Source organism: Mastigoproctus giganteus, chromosome 10, assembly GCF_048544385.1.
Source record: "Mastigoproctus giganteus isolate SK-2022 chromosome 10, ASM4854438v1, whole genome shotgun sequence".
Lineage (NCBI taxonomy): Eukaryota > Metazoa > Arthropoda > Arachnida > Uropygi > Thelyphonidae > Mastigoproctus > Mastigoproctus giganteus.
The window spans coordinates 223,827,245-223,847,620 of NC_143584.1; the positions used below are offsets into that span (position 1 = coordinate 223,827,245).

The 20,376-nt window shown below is 38.6% G+C and overlaps 1 protein-coding gene across 1 annotated transcript; it reads right to left on the reverse strand.

The window, feature by feature from the left end:
- Positions 1–4,883: 4,883 nt before the first annotated feature.
- LOC150079978 (BTB/POZ domain-containing protein 6-like) lies at positions 4,884–19,588 on the reverse strand. Its single transcript, XM_090383681.1, has 3 exons — positions 19,400–19,588; positions 6,774–7,012; positions 4,884–4,977 (listed from the first exon to the last, which is right to left on the reverse strand). Exons 2-3 carry the CDS (start codon positions 7,007–7,009, stop codon positions 4,944–4,946), a joined length of 270 nt encoding a protein of 89 aa, XP_090239807.1. The 5' UTR covers positions 7,010–7,012; positions 19,400–19,588; the 3' UTR covers positions 4,884–4,943.
- Positions 19,589–20,376: the final 788 nt, after the last annotated feature.

Here is a 20,376-nt window from a genome sequence, read left to right on the forward strand (position 1 = left end):
TGATTTTTTTCTAGAAAATTGCTTATTTCTTTCTTTTCTTTACTTCAAATAATAAACAACGGTTATGTACAGATCAATTATTCTTTTTATTTAGTAGATATTTAATCATCCATTCCATTAGTGTTTCCCCAATTCCAGTAAACTGGTATTGTCTAGTATACATTACTCCCCAGTGCAGAAAGGAATCTTGTATCCTCAGAACTGTGACATTTGTAAAGATGCAGTAGCACTGCTGCATATTTAGATTGCTTTTGCATATGCATTATACAACAGCTTGGAAAGCAAGATGTCAGGGAGTTTAACACCTAGTAGGTATCCTCATCACAGATGGACTGGGTTAAAAATTGTTACCGGGGAAAAAAAATAGAATGCATCAGAGCTCAGAGCGTAATATTGAAAATCACACTGATCATCCTCCACCTTCCAGCCCACCGGAGTTTCCCCCGGTAGGTCTTATGGCCAGTCCACCCTTGATCTTCATTGAACAAGCAAATACATGGGCTGTGTTAGATTAACTAAGAGTAAGGGCAAGGGCATATACACTAATGCTAAGAGTATAGTAAATGAAATTGATGAAATAGAAGTACTGGTCAAGTCATCACATGAAGACATTGTAGGGACATCAGTGACACTCACATATGTAAACACATACATTCAAACTATGCACTTCCATAACAACATGTGGCAACTGATGTTTAACATTGACAAATGTAACCCCAGCGAAATGTACCAACTGTGTGATACAGGAGGTCCTTGGTATCCGAGTCCCAGCAGTTACGAGGATTTGAAAATTAAAGAATTAAAGCTTTTTCCCTTGAGAAAATTGACCAAGCACTTGAATAATTTTTTGTCATAATGATCTTCTTTTGTAATAAAATAATGGGATAAGGTAAAGAAAGCCAACACGAGAAGGTGACTCCGTAGCCAGGTGGGAAGGAGCAGCAGTGCGTAGCACACGCTTCTTGATTAGACCGGGGTTCGAGCCCGTCACCACCAAATACGGAGGATGCGGAAAGCTCAGGGAATAACCACCACATATCCGGGAGCAATATGGCCTTAGTTGCCAATGCTCCTAAAAACCAAATCACAAACAAACAAACACCAACACGAGAATGATGAGAAACGTTGGATAAGTTATGCGTAAAATTAGTTTTCCGACATCAGACTCTAGCACTGCTTGCTCAGTAAACAGATGGTAGGTGTTATTGGTCTGGAGCCGAAATCGAGAAGGATATATTGATTGACAGGTAGACGTGGAAAACGAGGAAATGATTGGTGGTGGGCATGACAGATGACAAGCTACTGTGTAGTCATTGATTGGCATTATAATGTGTATTTATGAGTAAAGAATGATGCATAATAGTTTTGTGATGAATGGTAAACAGGTAATAGCAGCGATGAATCTTTTAAAGATGGAAGAAATTTGTAAGGAAAAATGGTTGATTTTTTGATGAAAACTAAATTAATAAAAGTTTCATTCTGTTAATTTTTCTGTTCTCTGTTATGTTTTTTCCTCATTATTAAAATCAGATTTTTGGAGTTCATGAATGTTTTTATTTTTCATTATATTTCGTAACCTGACCTTAAATGGTAAGTTAAGAAATAAGAGGAAAATAAAGAAAGATTCTTTATATATATATATATATATATACACATACTGAATAGCTATTGAGGTGTTGATTGACGTTATGATACGTGCGTATCCACACAAGTCTTTAAAAATAAAAGTACAGTAATAAAAAATTAATATTTTGTTAATAAACAATTTATGCAATAGTCCACCCATGATTCTATAGAAAAAAGGTTAGGTTACCCCCTCCATTTTTGGAGGGGTTCAAGGTCTCATGGGATTCAAGTGGAGGTAACCTGACCTTTTTTCACCATTAGGGCATATTATTGAACAAGAAAATAAAAATACAGTCATAAAAAAAATTATTTTTTTATGAATGTATTTCTAAATATGACTATGATTCTAAAGAAAAAGGTTAGGTTACCCCCACCATTCTGGAAGGGGTTCAAGCTCCCATGGGATTCACGTGGAGGTAACTTGACCTTTTTTCACCATTATGGAAAGTGTTCATTGGGGCATGTGCAATTAGGGCAAGTTATGATTAGTGATACTAAACCAATGTTATCGTGTGTTGTGTTTGCGTACCAATCGGCACATCATTTGCCACGCCTACCTGTCAATCAATATATTGTTCTCGACTTTGCTCCAAACTGGTAACACCTACCGTCTGTTTACCGGGCGAGCAGCATTAGAGTGCCGTATTGGGAAACTAATTTTCCGCGTACGTTATCCGATGTTTCTCGTTCTCGTGTTGGCTTTCTTTACCTTCGCCAAATAATGTTCCCATTTTTCAGTTCCTTCATCCATTTTTTACTATGTGCAAGTATATAATAACCATTACTATATAATATCGGTGTAGATACACAATATCTACTCAACCTTCACAACGAGCTGCCCATGTATTGCACTACTTCGAATAAGAAACACTTCACTTGCAATACCAGGGTACCTGCCCACCCACTGATGAAAAGCCAACTAGCTTTAAAATGGTGCTGTCTGGGTGGCGGCGCCCACTGAGAATAAGCAACAATAGTCTTCTCTATTTAGTGAAGCATTACTTATTCGAGGTAGTGCAATACACAAGCAACTCATGAAGGATGAGCACAATATGAGATACAGACGAAATGATGCTTTTCACACTACTATCATAGTTTTTCTTTAAGAGTTGACTGTGGTGTATCTACACTGATATTATATAGATATAGAATCTCAAACTCTTAAAATATTATGCCTAGTTGCATTTAGTTTTATTTAAATAATAAATATTGCGAAAATTGGTCCCTGTTTTAAGTGGAATATTCTGGAACCAATTATCCTTGGATAACGAGGATCCCCTGTACTACCTCAGGGTAGTGGAGAATGGAAAAGACTTGAGGGTAATTGTGTAGATATGAAGTTTTCTGAGCAGTGCAGATAGACTGACAGAGCAGTTCAGGGGGTCTTGAACTGCTCTGTCAGAAAATATCTGCACTGCTCAGAAAATATACAGGAATTTTTCTAGAAGGGATAAGGAGTTGATTATTTCCTTAGGCAATGGTCAGGCCACACCTTGAATACTGCATACAGGTCTGGAAACCTCATTTTAGGAATGATGTAGAGCTGCTGGAATGAGTACAGAGAAGAGCAATGAGATTGGTGAGGGGAACAAAGGGGTGCTCTTAAAAAGAAAGTCTTCAGTTCTGCAAATTGCAGTGTATGGAGACTAGACACCTGTGAGGTGATCTGATTGAGGTATATATGACTTGAGCTTGCCCAAATCATATACACCTCCAATCTAATGGTTTGAGAAAACTCATTGCTGATGGGATTCTTCCTCCTTAAATTATGCAGTTGATGGGGCATAGATTCAAATTGATGGAAGACAGTTATAGAATAGATGTGTAGAAATTTGCCTTCAGCCAGCAAGTGGTTGATTTCTGGAAAAAACTTCCATCTGTCATTGTGGAAGTTGATAGCTTAAATAACTTCAAGGAAGAACTGGACAAGCTTTTGGACTAATATGGATGGGTGAAATGGGAAATTTTTTTTTTTTTTTTAATATGGCTGATGCTGTATAAGCTTGTGTTTCTTGCATTATGTGTTACTACTATACTAATACTAATGTCAGTTTTGGGGGATCAAGTACAAAGATGAAGTAATTCTATCCATAGCATCAAAGTCTTTAGTTGGTAACCCCACTCCCACATTTGCTTCACAGAATGCGTATCCTCTCTCTCTCTTGCTATATATATATGAGTTGCCTTTAGCCAAATAATGTTGTTCGAGGCACATTTTACTACAATAATTTTTCTTAACCTGGGAGCAGTGGTAGTAGTGCAAAACTTATTGCACAAATGGTAGCAAGGTAGTCTGCGCAGGAATCGTAAGGAGGAAGTTGTTCTTGCCCGGACCCGCATAGGACACAGTCATTTGACTCATTCGTTTTTGCTGAGGGCTGATGACCCTCCTATGTGTCAGTCCTGCGGCACAGTTTTAACTATCAGACACCTTTTAATCGATTGTCCAAATTTTAGGAATATCCGTTTTACCGCTTTTAATCATCTGACTGAGCCTTATACACTCAGTCAGATTTTATCCGACAATGACCATGTGTCTGCTGTCTTTAGCTATTTTAAATTAATAAAAGTTTTTAATTGTATCTGAAATGTATACGTTATTGTTATTTCTTTATTAATTTATTTTTTAGCTATTTGTTATTATATACCATGACGCGGTGGCCTAACCAATTAGGTCACCGAGAGCTTAAATTTTTATGGTACCTCTTCTTGGCGCATTATAGCCTCAGCTGCTGATGCGCCAATAAAACACAAACAAACAAACAAACAAACAAAGCAAGGCACCTGAACAGATACCAATTTTCTTTTTGATTTTTGGAAAAATCTTTTGGGTGATTTTGAATTTTGCTTAGACAATACTAATATTTCATCTATCACTCAAAACCGTATTTAATATAACTTTGTTTTTTAATAAAAAATTAAATATTTAAAAATTTTGCTTATTATGTGTACAAAAACACATAGTATAGAAATTACAAAATATATTACGCAAAAAATATATAAATACAAAATAGATTAGTCACTATTCTTCATTTCCATTTTAGAATTTATTTCAAATTTGGTGTGCTTCACATCATGCTATGTATCTTGCTTCCTGAGTCCATCTTGAGTGAATTATTGTGTTTCCTTTCCACAAAAGCAGTAACAGATCTTTCAAAAACACTTGCGTGAGACCACAGATTTTTTCTTCACTCGTGGGAGTGGAAGGCAAGTAATCGTGAACTTAAAACAAACATATAATTTGAAACTTTGTAGCAATGCTACTCTTCATGGAGATGAAAAAAAAAAAAGTGTTGCATAAACTGTGGCACAGCACCTTACAGGCAATCACATTTAATTACTCCATGAAAACTGCAAAAAAAGAAATAGGAACTGTTGCACCAAAAATTTGATTATATTTAGGAAACTAGAAAAAATTTAATTTTTTTTATCATTAATTAAAGGGTGACACAGTAGTATTATTTCTGAGAGCAACCTGTGAGATCATCTGCATCACCACTACAGGGTTATGCGGAAACTTTTTGGAATTCTAAGTAACATCAAAGAATTCTGACAGTGCAAGAGTCATTACAATATCCAGCTTTTTTTCTAACTAGTATAAAACAAGGACAATATCAACAAGTAATATAAAAATGATAAAAATATTTTCTCTGTGTAAAAATAATTTCGCATCTTTTCTGGCAATGATTTAAAATTATTCTAAATTTATCAACTGGCCAGCATGGGAGAACTAAAAGAAATAAAAAATAACTACAAAGAAAAAACTTTTCTAGAAGTAGAAGAATGTATTTTAATAAATTTTGTACCATAATTCAATTTTGAGCAAATTGAAGTTCCAATTTCCTTGTAATTCTGCACTTATCCCACAGTAATCATCATCATGTGATCTCTTCTTCTTCATAACGAATGAGTCCGAACATTGTTCAAATTTCTTGTCAAAGATGGCAGTAACTAGATATTTGTCTCTTTTCTTGGTGGCAATTGGTAAAAATATTTGTGTTCCACATTCAGAAAAAGTGTATATTACTTCCACCGTAAAGTTAGTAAAGGATTTCAATATAACCGTGTTGCTTTTGTGTTTTTGATCTTTATCAGTTATGCATACAGTTATGAAACCGACTAGTAATGAATCATCCAGAATGTGTAATGTGAACGTAATCTTATTATCAGTAAGAGAGCAGTCTGGTGGGTTTTTAAAGATGTTATCAATATTTGGATTTCCAATGGTTTCTATTGATGAGCTTTCTTTATTGCTAAATATCTCAATACTCATCATTTCATATGGATGGTATTTCCTTGAATATTCCAACCTGCTTCCAATGGATGGTAGAGGTGTAAACTGAGTTTTAGGATTTAAGCTTTTACATAACAAAGGACCGATTTCATTAAATGTGTACAACTTTGTTTCTAAAACATAAGCAAGTTCCTTTGCAGACATGACACCAAATCGGATGTGAATCAACATATTCCTCAGGACAGTTGACATATTCTCTTTTGATTCCGCAACTCCTACCTTTGATAGGTAATTTAATCCCCATTTATAAAGCGCATGAAACAAAGAGTATTCTGACTTAACTGTCAATGTATCCCTTTTAAGGATGAAATTCACAGTATTTTCTTTACAATCTAAGAAATCTGATGACTTGATGATGGTTTCTGTATCTCTCTCAATCATATTCACACATTTGTAGATCACATCATTCATATTCATACGTTTGGCAAATTCATAAACTCTACATACACAATTGTTCTCAAGTGTTGTATGTTCCAACATAAATTCTTCACTTTTCTGTTTAAGGAATGGTATTTGATATTTCTCTGCAACATAACACACCTCCATGGCTATGTCTATTGATGGAATGGAAACCTCATCTGTGTATAGGTATCTGAAAAAAATATCAGTACCAGTGAATTAGGAATGGTAAAAACATAAGGATTTGATCAATTTCTTTTTTAAATAAAATTTTTTTATCATCTTATTATAATAAATTTCTTTTTGTACTTAATGGAGCCACCTATAGGCCAGAAGAGTTAATATCTTCATTATGGCATTTTCTGTATTATGGCACAGAAATGGTATATCATAGAAAGCAGGAAATAATGTGTAACGTAATAAGCTTACTGAACAAGTTAATAAAGTGACTTACGTGATCATAATCTGAAATGCTTCTGGTGTTATGTCGGGAACCAAGATCTCTTTCTTTTCCTGCAGTGGGCCATAAAACATAACTGCAAACACAGGGCTTCCAAGGGCAAGCAACAATTTATGTACCTCTGCCACTCTTTGGCATTCTCCTTCACCAACGAGGAAGGTTGCATCACAGAACTTCGGATCCTTTAACAAGGACTGCAGTTTTTCTTTTACTGTCAGCATGGATACCATTACCTGAGTCAAAAAAATAGTTTTTAGTAAATCAATTAAGTTTTAGAATTCTAAAGATTTATTATAAATATTTTTATTTCTGATATCTAATATCGAGCAGGAGCAGTTGATCACTGGTAGTTAGTTTGGTTTGTGATTAAATCACTTTACTGTGTTATATTTTTCTGTCCTGCATCTTAGGAAAGGTACTTATCTTCTAGTGCCATCAACATGCTTAGGCATTTGCTCGCTTTAGAATAGACATCATTATCAACGAGTCCACCTAATATTGCTAACACCATTTTCAATCGAATAACATCACCAAGAAGGCAAATCGGTAAAAACACAAAATGCCACTACTACAGCTGTTTTGTATCTTATTATAAATTGCATAATTATCTTACTAAATTGGCCAAATTGGATAGTGAGCAGCCCCTTAGTAACTCAGTGCCAAAGTGATGAATAACAGTGCTGAATCTAATTGGGCAGCCAAGTAGTGTGTGCACAACTTCTGCACACACTACTTGGAAATATAATGAAATTAGGTATCGGTATTCAAATATATTTTGTGTATTTCACTTTGTTCACAATATCTTTTACATATTGCATATGCACATCATTTCACTCAAGTTATTGACCACCTAGTGGCCAAACTCTTAGCAAACCACAGTCTTCTTTTCTCTTCCCGGTTTTTGCATATCACTTTAAATTTTTCTGCTATATTTAAAACTGCTTTCAACTCACTGATTACAAAATTCATCACACCACTATAAAATAAATAAATAAAATAAAATAAAATATTCCACCAGATTTAACCTTACAGTCAAAGGTTACTTAGCACACCCCAACTGTTTTAAATAATTTAGATTTATAGATATTTCTTATTTATAGGAAAGTGAGTGAGTTTTCATTTTCTAAATCCATGCATTAACCATTACAATTAACTCAGTTGTATTACCTCATTTTATAACCCCAGGGTTCACATCTGGTGAGTATGGGCTTGGCACACCCAGGGTCCTGAGCTGGATATGATCATTCTTCTCTTTCTTGGTGATTCCCTTCTATTTCTCTCTCTCTCTACTAGGATAACTCGGGAATTTTTTTTTTTTTTTTTTGGCTGGTGCACCATAAGCCTCAGGCTTCCTTGCACCATACAGCTAATAAAAATAATAATAACACAGGTAGTGTTGCATAGCCTGACAAGCCTCAGATTTTTACTTTTAATATTTGTGGAGGGAATGAGATTTTTTGAACTGTGACTTTTGCCACTAGATTACAATGCTTATTAATTTTATTTCCACATGCTTTTTAACATTAAAAAATAAAAAAGAAATAATAACACTGGGCAATAAAAAAGTTTCCCCCCCCATCCCTCAGCTTTTCTAAACCAACCAGCTTTGGCACTGATTTCAGATATCTTTTTTTTTTTTTTATCACATGTGGTTTTCATATTATGACTGCTGATAATATCAGTACAAGTTAAGATTTTCATTACAAAATGCCAGAGCTCACTCTTGTGCAACAGGCAACACAGTGGCAACCTTCAGGGCAGAATGCACAGGTCTCACAGGAACTAGTTATTGTCGGTGACTCTATTGTCAGGAAGATGGGAAATATGTCTGCCAGAGGCAAAGGTTGATAACGTTGTAGAGCGGAAAAAGGGCACAAAAGGTGATATAGTTGTACACGTTGGCACTAATGATATTAAGAGTAGGAGACCGGCGGAATTACTTAACAAGTACAGGTCACTGATGAAAAAAAGCCGTGAATTAGGGTTGAATTTGAAAGTGTCTGCAATTCTGCCCAGACACGATAGGAGGGAGTATATGATGAGAGCCCTGTCGATCAATTCGGCCCTGGAAAGATTGTGCAGGGCTCAAAGGGTAGAACTTTTTTCAGACTGGTCTGTACTTGTTAACAGGAGAGACTGCTTCTACAGGGATGGGATACACTTAAATAGAAAGGGTGCAAGAATGTTTCCTGATGCTATCGAGGCAGTGTTAGGTGGTTCGGAAAACTGCTAGATTGGGGGGATACAAGGACTAATAGATTAACAGTAGCCACTGGCAGAGGAGAAAGTGATTCTTGCACTGCTTCTATTGGAATGAGCAGCAGCCTGGAAAATAAGATGAAGGATATTACAGAGACTGCTGGGAATCATGGGGGTACAAGAAAACACATGGGTTGTGTTAGGGTGGCTAAGAGGAAGAGCAGGTGCATGTATACTTGCGTGTACACCAATGCTAGGAGTTTAGTAAATAAATTTGATGAATTTGAGTTTTTGCTCAAAACATCAAAGGCAGATATTGTTGGGATTTCAGAGAAGTGGTGTCACACAGATATAAGGAATGCAGCACTGGAATTTGGGGAGTACAATGTCTACAGAAAGGATAGACAGGATAGGAAGGGAGGAGTGGTTATGATATTAGTTAAGAAACACATAAAATCCAAGGAAGTGAAGCCAGTCGACATCACTGGACAGTGCAGTGTCGAGTCAGTTTGGTGTGACATAAACATTGGGAGATCAAAATTGAGAGTAGGAGTGTGCTATAGGCCTAATGACTCTGATGAGTATAATAAGAAACTGTACAGAGAAATAGAGTGGGCCAGTAAATCAGAGAGTCTTATAATGGGGGATTTTAATTTCCCAGATATTGACTGGAATTTGGTGGCTGGTCACTCACACACTAGCTAGGCTTTTGTGGATTTATTGGATGATTGTTTTCTACATCAGCATGTTCGGGAGGCAACTAGAGGGAGTAATACTCTTGATTTGATTATCAGTAGTGATTCTTCATGCATTAAGAATCTGCAAATAAATGAACCACTAGGTGGCAGTGATCACAGTGTTCTGAAGTGGGAGTTACTCAAAGAGGTAACTACCATTAGGGGTAAAGGGAAGGGGAATTGCTTTCGTAAAGGCGACTAGGATGGACTGAGACAGTATTTAAATTCTATACAGTGGGACCAACTGATGATGTTACCAACAGCAAATTCAAAATGGGAAGCATTCAAAGAATTTATCTTGCAAGCTAGTAGCTTTACATACCAACTAAGAAATATTGTTCAAGGTTTAGGCCTAAATGGATGTCAGATGAACTAATGAGGCATATGGCAGAGAAGAAAAATGCATGGGATATATACAAATTAACACGTGACACAGAAGCCTATGATAGATACAAGTTGATCTGTAACCAAGTTACAAAGGAGATTAGGCAGGCGAAGGCAGATTACGAGAGATCCTTGGCAAGGGATGCGAAGAAAAACAGCAAACAGTTCTTTACTTATGTAAACTCTAGAAGGAAGGGGATGAATCAGATTGGTCCACTTGATATCGATGGGTCAACTGTTGATGACCCTGCTCAGGTAGCTAACAAACTAAATGAATATTTTGCATCGACATTCACACATGAGGAGTTATTCAGTGAGGGGAATGCCAGAGGTGTATTCAACTCTAGCAGTAAGCTAGAGAATCTTGTAATAACTGAGAGTAAAGTGGAGGAGAAATTGTTGAAGATAAACACAAGAAAGGCACCTGGGGTGAATGGGATCTATCCAGTTATATTAAAGGAGGCAGCAAAGGAAGTAAGCAAACCCTTAGCCATAATTATGAGAGCTTCCTTGGACTCAGGGGAGGTACCTATGGACTGGAGATGTGCAAATGTGACCACAATTCACAAGGGAGGATCAAAGGCTGACACAAGTAATTATAGACCTGTGAGTTTAACTTCTGTTCCCGGAAAATTAATGGAGGCACTGGTTAAAGAAGCACTGCAGGATCATCTAGACAAGACTTCAGTTATAGCTCGGACACATCATGGTTTTGTTAAAGGGAAGTCTTGCCTGACCAATTTGATTGGATACTATGATGCAGTCACAAAAGAACTGGATGCAGGGAATAACTTTGATATTATATACTTGGATCTTAGAAAAGCTTTTGATACTGTTGCACATGGAAGACTGCTGCACAAATTGGAGCAGTGTGGCATTGGAGGCAAATTGCAGCTATGGATAAAGGGGTGGTTGAGGGGGAGAAGACAGAGAGTAGTAATCAATGGACACTGCTCATCGTGGACTAATGTTATTAGTGGAGTCCCTCAGGGTTCAGTATTGGGTCCATTATTTTTTTCTGTATTTATAAATGATATTGATGATGGTATATCAAGCTTAATGTCCAAGTTTGCAGACTGTACGAAGGTTGGCAGGGTTGTCAAGGACACTACTGGCACTATGCTACTGCAACAGGATCTGGAAAGGTTGAGCAGATGGGCTGAGAGGTGGCAAATGAAGTTTAACATTGACAAATGTAAAGTACTACATATGGGAAACAGCAACCCCAGAGCATCGTATCAACTGTGTGGTACTACACTGACAGTGGTAGAGAATGAATGGGACCTGGGGGTGGTTGTGCAGGCAGATATGAAGTTCTCTGAGCAGTGCAGACGGGCTGCAAGAGTAGCTCATGGTGTATTGTCAATGATATATAGGAATTTTTCTAGCAGGGATAAGGAGGTGATTATTCCCTTGTATAAGGCAATGGTCAGGCCACACCTAGAGTACTGTATACAGGCCTGGAGGCCTCATTTCAAGAAGGATGTAGAGCTGCTGGAATGAGTAGAGAGAAGGCAACAAGATTAGTGAATGGAACAAAGGGATGCTCTTACGAAGAAAGGCTTAAGTTTTGTGAATTACAGTGTCTGGAGACTAGGCACCAGCGAGGTGATCTGATAGAGGTGTACAAAGCCTTGAATGGTTTGAGCATGCTCAATGCTGATGGGATTCTTCCTCTTGCTGAGAATAATCACCTGAGAGGGCATAAGTTCAAATTGAGGAAAGACAGATGTAGGATAGACGTGCGGAAATTTGCCTTTAGCCAGCGGGTGGTTGGTAGGTGGAACAGACTTTCATCCCTTGTCATGGAAGTTGATAGCCTAAATAAATTTATGCCTCAGCTGGACAGGTATTTCAAACGAACGGAGTGGTGAAATGGGAATGGTTTTTTTTTTTTTTTTTTTTATGTAATCCCCAAACACGAGCGGTATTAGAGCCTATAGTACGTAGTACTATAGGTTCACCCATCACCCTCAGTGAGCGATCAGAGAAAAAACTGGATAACCAATTACTAAAAATAGTTGGCAAACCATAAGATGGAAGTTTGCTTAAAACACTTTTATGCCAAACACAATTGAAAGCCTTTGAGATGTCAAAAGCAACTACTTGTGTTTCACCGAACCTTTCCATTGAATTAGTTCATAAATGGGTAACATAAGCCAGAATATCACCAGTGGATCGACAGTGACGGAAACCATACTGCTGATCGTTTATCAGACAGAAGGTTTTTAAGTAGTTTAAGAGTTAGTTAATTGATTTCTCAATTACTTTAGAAAGAGTAGAAGTAATTGCAATGGGACGATAATTCAATGGGAGGGATTTGTCACCCTTTTTAGGAACTGGCTGGATATGAGCAAATTTCCAAAAAGGAAAAACACCTTTGGAATAAGAAAGTGAAAAAAAAGGTGGTAAAAATAGGAGTACGTTCAGGAGTAAGCACAGTTTTTGAGAACAAGGGGAGAAATACCATCGGGACCTGGAGCTTTCCTAGCATCAAGATTCGACAAAATCCTTCTGACATCCTTTTGACGGAAAACCACAGGAGGCATTGAATGGAGCGTGTTGGGATTGGTGGGAGGTGTTTTACCAAGATCATTAATACGTGAGTTGGAAGAAAAATAGGATGCTAGCAGGTCAGCTTTATCCTTGGTCGAAGTCACAGCAGAACCATCTGGTTTGGACAGAGGTGGGAGCAGAGATGGGCAAAAGTTGCGGCCAATAGCTTTGGTAAAAGACCAGAAAGCTCGGCCCTAATGGGCAAGAAGCAAGTATTCTCCTCATAGCCGGTTCAAACTATAGATTGGACTGGTTAATAACTGCTTTTCAATTGTTGCGAGCTTTGGTGTAGGCAGAAAATGAAACTGAAGAATTAGAAATAAGCCGATTACGATATGCAACATTCTTCTCTTGAACAGCCTTAGCACATTTATTAGAAAACCAAGGTTTAGATAAAGGACGAGATTTTGAAGTAGAGTGTGGGATAAAGGATTCCATTCCTGCAAGAATAATTTTACTAACACGATCTGAGCAAACGTTGACATCAGAAGTTTTGAAACAGTAATCCGATCAAGGAAAAGAATAAAAGAAATCTCGCAGGTCATCCCATTTTGCATTCTTGTAATGCCAAACAACACGAGGTTGGGAATAGCCATGAGATAAAGGCTCCATTGGAGAAGAGACAATCAGCGTGTTGTGATCTGAAGTGCCTAAAGGACCTCTCACTTCGACCATGTACTTAGAAGGGTTGTTTGTGAGAAAAAGATCAAGCGTGTTGGCTGTATGATTAGGATTGTCCAGTATTCTTGTAGGTAAATGCACAATCTGTGCAAGGTCATTAGTAATTGCAAAAGCCTCAGTTTCTCGACTAGCTGGGTCGGTGTGACTAGAAAACAGAAGGCAGCTGGAGTTGTGAACATTAAAATCATCAAGGAAAATTACCTCACTGTTAGGAAAGTTGGACTGGAGAAAGTCAAGTTGCAAAGAGAGGAAGTGAAAGAGCTCCAAGTGATTAGTGGAGTTGGGAGAACGGTACAGCCAACAGATGAATTTGACGCAATGAGGTAGAGAGATTTTAAGCCAGAGAAGAACAAAGAGAGGAGATTCCAAATTGCCAAGTCTCTGACATGGAATATCAGAACGGACATACGCACAAGTACCACCTTTGAGGCGAAAGGAATCATACAGCGAATAATTTGAGCATCTGAGATGAGCTGTAGTTGAATCAACTGATAACTAAGGTTCTGTGAGAAACGGTACATGGGGTTTGGCAGACTGCAAGTGGAAATGGACAACGTTGAGATTAGATTTGAGACCACGTATATTTGTGAAATTAATTAGGAAGTGCTTGGGAGGTTTAGATCTTTTCGCAGATAAGCTTGCTCTATTAGTTTGACCATTCATGGTGTATTCAATAGTAAGAAAAAATGTGTGGGATTTTTGTATATGGCGTACCCATTGTAAGAATATTAGTATTAGCATTGGTAGAGGCATATGATGCAAGGAAATAAGCTTATGCAGCATCAGCCAAAATAAACAAAACTTCTATTTCACCCCTCCGTTCGTTCGAAATACCTGTCCAGCTGAGCCTTAAATTTATTTAGGCTATCAACTTCCACAACAAGGGATGGAAGTCTATTCCTCCAACCAACTACATGCTAGCTAAAAGCAAATTTCCGCACATCTATCCTACATCTGTATTTCCGCAATGTGAATTTATATCCTCTCAGGTGATTATTCTGAACAAGAGGAAGAATCCCATCGGCATTGAGTATGCTCAAACTTTTCAAGGCTTTATCAGATCACATCGCCGGTGCCTAGTCTCCAGGCACTGTAATTTGCAAAATTTAAGCCTTTCTTCCCAAGAGCAACCCTTTGTTCCATTCACTAATCTTGTTGTCCTTCTCTGTACTCGTTCCAGCAGCTCTACATCCTTCTTGAAATGAGGCCTCCAGACCTGTATACAGTACTCAAGGTGTGACCTGACCTTTGCCTTATTCAAGGGAATAATCACCTCCTTATCTTGGCTAGAAAAATTCCTGTATATCATTGACAAGACACCATGAGCTACTCTTGCAGCCAGTCTTCACTGCTCAGAGAACTTTATATCTGTTTCCACAATTACCCCCAGGTCCTTTTCATTGTCTAACACTGTCAGCGTAGTACCACGGAGTTGATACGTTGCTCTGGGGTTGCTGTTTCCCATGTGTAGTACTTTTCATTTGTCAATGTTAAACTTCATTTGCCACCTCTCAGCCCATCTGCTCAACCTTTCCAGATCCTGTTGCAGCAGCATAGCGTCAGTAGTGTCCTTATCAACCCTGCCAACCTTTGTATCGTCTGCAAACTTGGATATTAAGCTTGATATACCATCATAAATATCATTTATAAATACAGAAAACAATAATGGACCCAACACTGAGCCCCGAGGGACTCCACTAATAACATTAGTCCACGATGAGCAGTGTCCATTGATTACCACTCTCTGTCTTTTCCCCCTTAACCATCCCTTTATCCATAGCAGCAATTTTCCTCCAATGCCACACTGCTCCAATTTTTGCAGCAGTCTTCCATGTGCAACAGTATCAAAAGCCTTTCTAAGATCCAAGTATATAATATCAAAGCTATTCCCTGCATCCAGTTCTTTTGTGACTGCATCATAGTATCCAATCAAATTGGTCAGGCAAGACTTCCCCTTAACAAAACCATGCTGTGTCTGAGCTATAACTGAATTCTTGTCTAAATGATCCTGCAGCGCTTCTTTAACCAGTGCCTCCATTAATTTTCCGGGAACAGAAGTTAAACTCACAGGTCTGTAATTACTTGTGTCAGCCTTTGATCCTCCTTTGCGGATCGTCCTTGAGGATCCTCCTCATATACCCAGATCCTTGACATAACGTGGCCTCGATAATGCTCCCCGCATACACACTACTCAGACTCTCTCCAGTCATTATCTGGCAGAGTAGAGGTAGCAAGATTATACACTAGCTGATCCGGAAGCCTCCTAGAGAGTTACCAATAGGTGTAAGTGTGTGTTGTTGTCTTACGGCACCTGGGGTTTCCCCCATCTCCGCGTTGCTTTCATTGTGGTGAACCAATTCACTGGGAAATGCCAGAGATTTAAAAGTGTGTGGGATTTGTTCATGTGTTGTGTTCTGTACCATTGTTCATCTGGTCATTTAGCCGTTGGACCCCTATTTAGGCCCAACATTGTCCCCTTTACGCCCCGTGGAGGCAGACCAGGAACCCAGTAGCTGTAGATTCACTCTGGCAGGTCCTGCCGCTTAATTTCCTGGGATTTCGGCGGCTAGGACCTTAAATAAAAAAATTCAAAAAAAAAAAAAAAAAATATATATATATATATAAAATAAAAAAATAATAATAAAAACAAATAAATAAAATAAAAATAAAAACAAATAAATAAAATAAAATAAAATAATAATAATAAAAACAAATAAAATAAAAATAAAAACAAATAAATAAAATAAAAAATTTAAAAAATAATAAAAAATATAAAAATAAAACAAATAAATAAAGAAAAAATATGAATAAGTGAAAAATCTTCGCTATCGTAGGGGTAATATCGCTTTGGTTTGCTAGGCCGAGTTTTGGGCGTAAGGTAATTTTATCATGTTAAGATTTTGATGTGTGGGGCTTTCGCTATGATGAAGGTAGAGAGGGGAGGGACACCGAAGACTGGGAGGAAAAGACAGAAATATGGGGCCATTAGAGTAGATAGCCCCAGTTTTCAGTGGGGCATGCCACCAGAGTACAAGTTTGGGGGTGGAGGAGAGGGAACAAAAACGTCCCCTCCCCCCAAGGAAGTGGGAAAAATAGGTGAAGAGGGCTAGGCCGCTAGTTAGTACACCGGACCGAACCTGTACCAATAGGTTCGGTCCGGAGTACTAACTAGCGGCCGGCCTGCGAACACCGTTTTAGAGCTGTACCCTCGAAATGTAAGGAATATTGGATCTCGCCACGACATTCATCATAACCTCAAAAGTCATCAATCATACTGCATGATGGAAGATATAGGGAAGGGTTGACCAAAACTTAGCTTTAGAGATTAAACGTGGTTTCCACCACTTCAAGCCTCGAATAAGCAAAGTGGTGGTATTGCACCGGTTGATGAGAGTCATCTACCACCTAATACTGCCTGGTAATGCAGAGGGGCGGCATTCCTCCATATGGTGTTGGCGCTACACCTCGATCCCTGCTTACGTTGGTTCACACCTGGGTGGTCACCCACCATGTATAACCTCCATACACCTTGTGCATGGAGGTTATACCCAATATTACTAACAGTCCCACCATCGTGAAGGTGCAAATAGAGGATTTGGCTGTCACAGACCGTCCGGACTTCGCCGAAATTGGGTCCACTTGACTTGAGTGTCACCCGAATATCAATTTCATCAGCGTTTCAGACTCTCAGGTAGCAAATACCGCTTGTCTGACATATCTGAGAGAATGTCTGAGACAACCTCAAGGACCACAATATGCCTCTACTAATGCTAAAGTCAACTGGCTGTACATCCTTGGATTTTATGCGTTTCCTTATATCATAACCTATCCTCCTTTCATATCCTGTCTATGCTTTCTGTACACATTGTACTCCCCAAATTCCAATTCTGCATTCCTTATATCTGCGTGACACCACGTCTCTGATATCCCAACAATATCCGCCTTTGATGTTTTGATCAACACCTCAAATTCATCGAATTTATATTCCCAACTCCTAGCATTGGTGTACACGGAAGTATACATGCACCTGTTCCTATTCTTAGCTTCCCTAACCCAGCCCATGTGTTTATTTGTACCGAAATGACTCCCAGCAGCCTCTGAAATCCTCTGCACCTTGTTTCCCAGGCTGCTGCTCATTCCAATAGCATTTAATACTGCTAATAAAAATCACCAGTTTTATAATGGAGCAGGGGAGCAACACGAATTTGCATCGACATTCACACATGAGGATTTATTCAGCGAGGGGAATGCCAGAGGTGTATTCAACTCTAGCAGTAAGCTACAGAATCTTGAAATAACTGGGAGTAAAGTGGAGGAGAAACTATTGAAGATAAACACAAGAAAGGCACCCGGGGTGGATGGGATCTATCCAGTTATATTAAAGGAGGCAGCAAAGGAAGTAAGCAAACCCTTAGCCATAATTATGAGAGCTTCCTTGGACTCAGGGGAGGTACCCATAGACTGGAAATGTGCAAATGTGACCCCAATTCACAAAGGAGGATCAAAGGCTGACACAAGTAATTATAGACCTGTGAGCTTAACTTCTGTTCCAGGAAAATTAATGGAGGCACTGGTTAAAGAAGCACTGCAGGATCATTTAGACAAGACTTCAGTTATAGCTCAGACACAGCATGGTTTTGTTAAGGGGAAGTCTTGCCTGACCAATTTGATTGGATACTATGATGCAGTCACAAAAGAACTGGATGCAGGGAATAACTTTGATATTATATACTTGGATCTTAGAAAGGCTTTTGATACTGTTGCACATGGAAGACTGCTACACAAATTGGAGCAGTGTGACATTGGAGGCAAATTGTTGCTATGGATAAAGGGGTGGTTGAGGGGAGAAGACAGAGAGTGGTAATCAATGGACACTGCTCATCGTGGACTGATGTTATTAGTAGAGTCCCTCAGGGCTCAGTGTTGGGTCCATTATTGTTTTCTGTATTTATAAATGATATTGATGATGGTATATCGGGCTTAATGTCCAAGTTTGCAGACGATACAAAGGTTGGCAGGGTTGTCAAGGCCACTACTGACACTATGCTGCTGCAACAGGATCTGGAAAGGTTGAGCAGATGGGCTGAGAGGTGGCAAATGAAGTTTAACATTGACAAATGTAAAGTACTACACATGGGAAACAGCAACCCCAGAGCAACGTATCAACTCTGTGGTACTACAGTGACAGTGGTAGAGAATGAAAGGGACTTGGGGGTGGTTGTGCAGGCAGATATGAAGTTCTCTGAGCAGTGCAGACGGGCTGCAAGAGTAGCTCATGGAGTATTGTCAATGATATACAGGAATTTTTCCAGTAGGGATAAGGAGGTGATTATTCCATTGTATAAGGCGATGGTCAGGCCACACCTAGAGTACTGTATACAGGTCTGGAGGCCTCATTTCAAGAAGGATGTAGAGCTGCTGGAACGAGTACAGAGAAGGGCAACAAGATTAGTGAATGGAACAAAGGGGTGCTCTTACGAAGAAAGGCTTAAGTTTTGCAAATTACAGTGTCTGGAGACTAGGCACAAGCGAGGTGATCTGATAGAGGTGTATAAAGCCTTGAATGGTTTAAGCATGCTCAATGCTGATGGGATTCTTCCTCTAGCTCAGAAAAATCACCTGAGAGGGCATAAATTCAAATTGAGGAAAGACAGATGTAGGATAGACGTGCATAAATTTGCCTTTAGCCAGCGGGTGGTTGGTTGGTGGAACAGACTTCCATCCCTTGTGGTGGAGGTTGATAGCCTAAATAAGTTTAAGGCTCAGCTGGACAGGTATTTTGAACGAACAGAGGGGTGAAGTGGAAGTGGGTTTTTTTTTTTTTTTTGGCTGATGCTGCATAAGCTTGCTTTCTTGCATCAAATGCCTCTACTAATGCTAATGATTAGGCAGCAGAATCAAGTAAAGAATTCCCTTGTCATTTTAGAACCGACCTATGGAAAAAGGCAACACGTCGGAATCGACTTTTTTTTTTGATCAACTATTTGAAAGTTTTTAAATAGCTGAAATAAAAACAATTTCGTAGACATTCTAGCTAAACGTAATAGAAAAACATGTTCTAACCTGAATAAAATGCGCTATTATTGAACAAATCCAGCTGAAAGTACACAAAACACTGAAAACGAAACTGAATCTGTCATCGGTGAGGGCAGCGTAGCATCACGTGATCCATCTTTCTGGAAATTCGCTTCTAGGAAGATTGAAGGAGAGCGTTTTACGTATGTAGATCTAGGCAATTCCTGCTTACTTCGCTTTTATTGAAAATGAGTTTTAATGAGAACAGACAAGCCTTCTTGCCCCACTTATATATTCCACTTATTCTAAAACCAAAAACGCATATCAAAACCGAAACAATTTTTCGTCCTAGAGGTTAATGCTTACTCTGCGTGGTCACAGAACAAAAAATCTTAACTCTTTAATATGTGTTTCCGTCGGATCAGCGCTCCAGCACGTGAGCCTTTTTTTTTTTTTTTTTATCTGCGGATGCTGTTCACGTGACTTGTGTAACTAGATTCCATGAAACTGGAGTAGAAGGTCAGCTGGGTTTGTAAACAGCTTACTGCTCAATGATCTCCAGGAAAGCGATTATTATGATCGCATTGTTCACTTGTAAGCACTTATAAAACTAAATAAAAAATATACAAAATATAAGTTCAGATGAAATAACAGAAAATCTTAGAGAGAGACCGAATCAGCATGGGGTTATAATTTTTTATATACCTCGAATTTATTTCAAATTTTATACATACGTACACACCTTTTTTTGTGCTCCTTGCCTTTGGACTATGTATGTGAAACTGCGTTTAAATAAAAGGATGATTATGATGATAAGGGGCATGAAAGCTCCTAGGCGTTCACCAACCAGCAGCCCCAAATTCAAACCAGCCCTTTACTAAGGATATATATATATATTGTTTTTTTGTTTGTTTGTTTCGTTGCTCTTCTGTTTTTGGCGCCCCTAGCAAGAACGCTGCTAGCCCACACCTTAATCTCGCACTGTTTCGAATCCCACCAGCAGAATTGTGAAACTCACCTCATCG

What these genes read in the sequence shown, in the direction of transcription:
- LOC150079978 (XM_090383681.1), bottom strand. Translation starts at nt 7,009, where the DNA reads ATGGTATCCATGCTGACAGTAAAAGAAAAACTGCAGTCCTTGTTAAAG. An exon ending in GCATTTCAGATTATGATCAC is followed by an intron (nt 4,978 to 6,773) that starts GTAAGTCACTTT and finishes CTTTTTTTGCAG; the next exon opens with TTTTCATGGAGTAATTAAAT.